The sequence below is a fragment of the Dysidea avara genome, chromosome 1, assembly GCF_963678975.1.
Source record: "Dysidea avara chromosome 1, odDysAvar1.4, whole genome shotgun sequence".
Lineage (NCBI taxonomy): Eukaryota > Metazoa > Porifera > Demospongiae > Dictyoceratida > Dysideidae > Dysidea > Dysidea avara.
The window spans coordinates 3,034,314-3,036,120 of record NC_089272.1 but is presented as its reverse complement, the minus strand read 5'-3'; the positions used below and the strand labels follow the sequence as shown (position 1 = coordinate 3,036,120).

The window sequence follows — 1,807 nt, the reverse complement described above, 5'->3', positions numbered from 1 at the left end:
TGCAGCTGATGTTTACAAAAACATTTATAATTGAAATTCAATAGACAACTACATAGATGTTGATAGTTAGAATAGTTCTGCATATATAAAACATTATTATACTAATGCTTTGTTGAAGTGAGAGATAAACTATATTATCAGTATCTACCATGTTAAAAGCTCACAGGCCCTTTCATTGGAACTATGTCATACAGACCAATGTCATTAGAATGTAACCTTTACAACTTCCTCTTTGTACTGCGTGACGTGACGTAGTCATGTACTTCCTGTCTATACTTTAATTAGATTTTGGGTATAATGATAACAACCCTGAACCCATGACAACATCTTACGTGTTAGCTCTGTTACTGGATTATGTAATAGTACCAGAACCCATAGGACAGTGTGAGTGTGATATAAAAGTAGCTAACTCTCTATCATTAACATTTATATTATATAGTGTTGTGAGGAAAAACTGATTGCTATTCTACAAGATATGGGTGATGAACTACAACTACCATCATCACTTTTCTCATACATCTTCAATATTGCAGGAAGCAGCATCCCCAAGTTATTACTGATAGTACGTTATACACAGTATAATATGTATGCAGCTATAATATCATATGTGAGAAGTTGTGAATGCTGATGTAATTCTGAATCCCAGCTATACCTATATGGCTCATCATCAGTGTGTAGCTCCTTAGGACACTTGCTATAGATTGGAAGTTGAGTATATCAAGTCATTACCGCTTTCTGAATTTTACTGTTACTATAATCTGACTCCCTGCATGCTGTATAATAGAACCTTCTTGTGGGTCCATAAATATTCTGCTGTGCTTGTGATATGAGATAGTATATTTATTATTCTGCTCATTTGTAGATCCTGGCAAGTACTATTGCAGCTTTTCGAGCTGACTTATTTGCGTCATCACTTAATGGTAGTGGACGAAGAGACCTACCAGTTGAAATTTGTTTCTACAGTGAGGACAATGGAGACTTCAGAGGAGACCGTATTTGTAACAACGCACTAGCCAATGCAATTGTCTCTATCTTAGTAGCTCTAGTGTTAATGATGATTGATCTAATGATTCCATGTCTCACTGCAGTGGTGAGTATGTAGTTATCACTATAAAGTTTAGTGTCCTGCTATAAGTACTGCAGCTGCTGTGACACATGTCTAACACTATACAATGAAGTAATAAACCCTAGAATTTGTATGCATCCACCAAATAATTGCAGTGCCTGCAGCTTTTACTACTGTCTGATCACTCTATTTGATGTATCATTGTTCCAGAAGCTTTGTGTAACAACCTGTAGCTCAATAAATTTTGTCATAGCATGGATGCATATAGTAAACTGTTTTTTTCCATTGCAGTATGTCAGACTGGCTGGGATCTTTGGAATGGTCTGGACGGGCTTGATGGCAGTGTACTGGTGTATCACTGCTTCATTGCTGAGTGATCTATACAGGAAGTATTGTGATAGTGGAGATTTTGTATGTAGTGATACAAGACCAAAGAGATTTATAATACTTCCTATACTGGGAAATATCTGTATGGTTGGATGGGTAAGTATAACACTGTACAACATGTACATTTAATATACGTACTATTACTTGTTACAGATCATTGTGGGATTGATCTCACTGCTGAGAGTGGTCATTAAGAAGTAAATGAATACAGTGACTGAACTGTACATGCTTATCACTAATGTGTGCACAGTATTTTAACACCTAAACTACATGAACATTCATAACAAACTACAAGCATAGAATTTATAATGTGTATAATTATATTTTATGAATACTGTATCACAGTTAACTAAA

General features: G+C 35.4%; 1 protein-coding gene across 1 annotated transcript; it reads left to right on the top strand.

The window, feature by feature from the left end:
* The first annotated feature begins 414 nt into the window (after positions 1-414).
* On the top strand, positions 415-1,807 carry LOC136253154 (uncharacterized). The gene is made up of 4 exons (XM_066045788.1): positions 415-562; positions 863-1,090; positions 1,358-1,549; positions 1,607-1,807. The coding sequence occupies exons 1-4, from the start codon at positions 476-478 to the stop codon at positions 1,652-1,654; spliced, it is 555 nt and encodes a 184-aa protein (XP_065901860.1). The 5' UTR covers positions 415-475; the 3' UTR covers positions 1,655-1,807.

Excerpts from the sequence above, each read along its gene's own strand:
- LOC136253154 (XM_066045788.1), top strand. The coding sequence starts at position 476 with ATGGGTGATGAACTACAACTACCATCATCACTTTTCTCATACATCTTC. Across the intron at positions 563-862 it reads TCCCCAAGTTATTACTGATA|ATCCTGGCAAGTACTATTGC; the intron begins GTACGTTATACA and ends GCTCATTTGTAG. Across the intron at positions 1,091-1,357 it reads TTCCATGTCTCACTGCAGTG|TATGTCAGACTGGCTGGGAT; the intron begins GTGAGTATGTAG and ends TTTCCATTGCAG.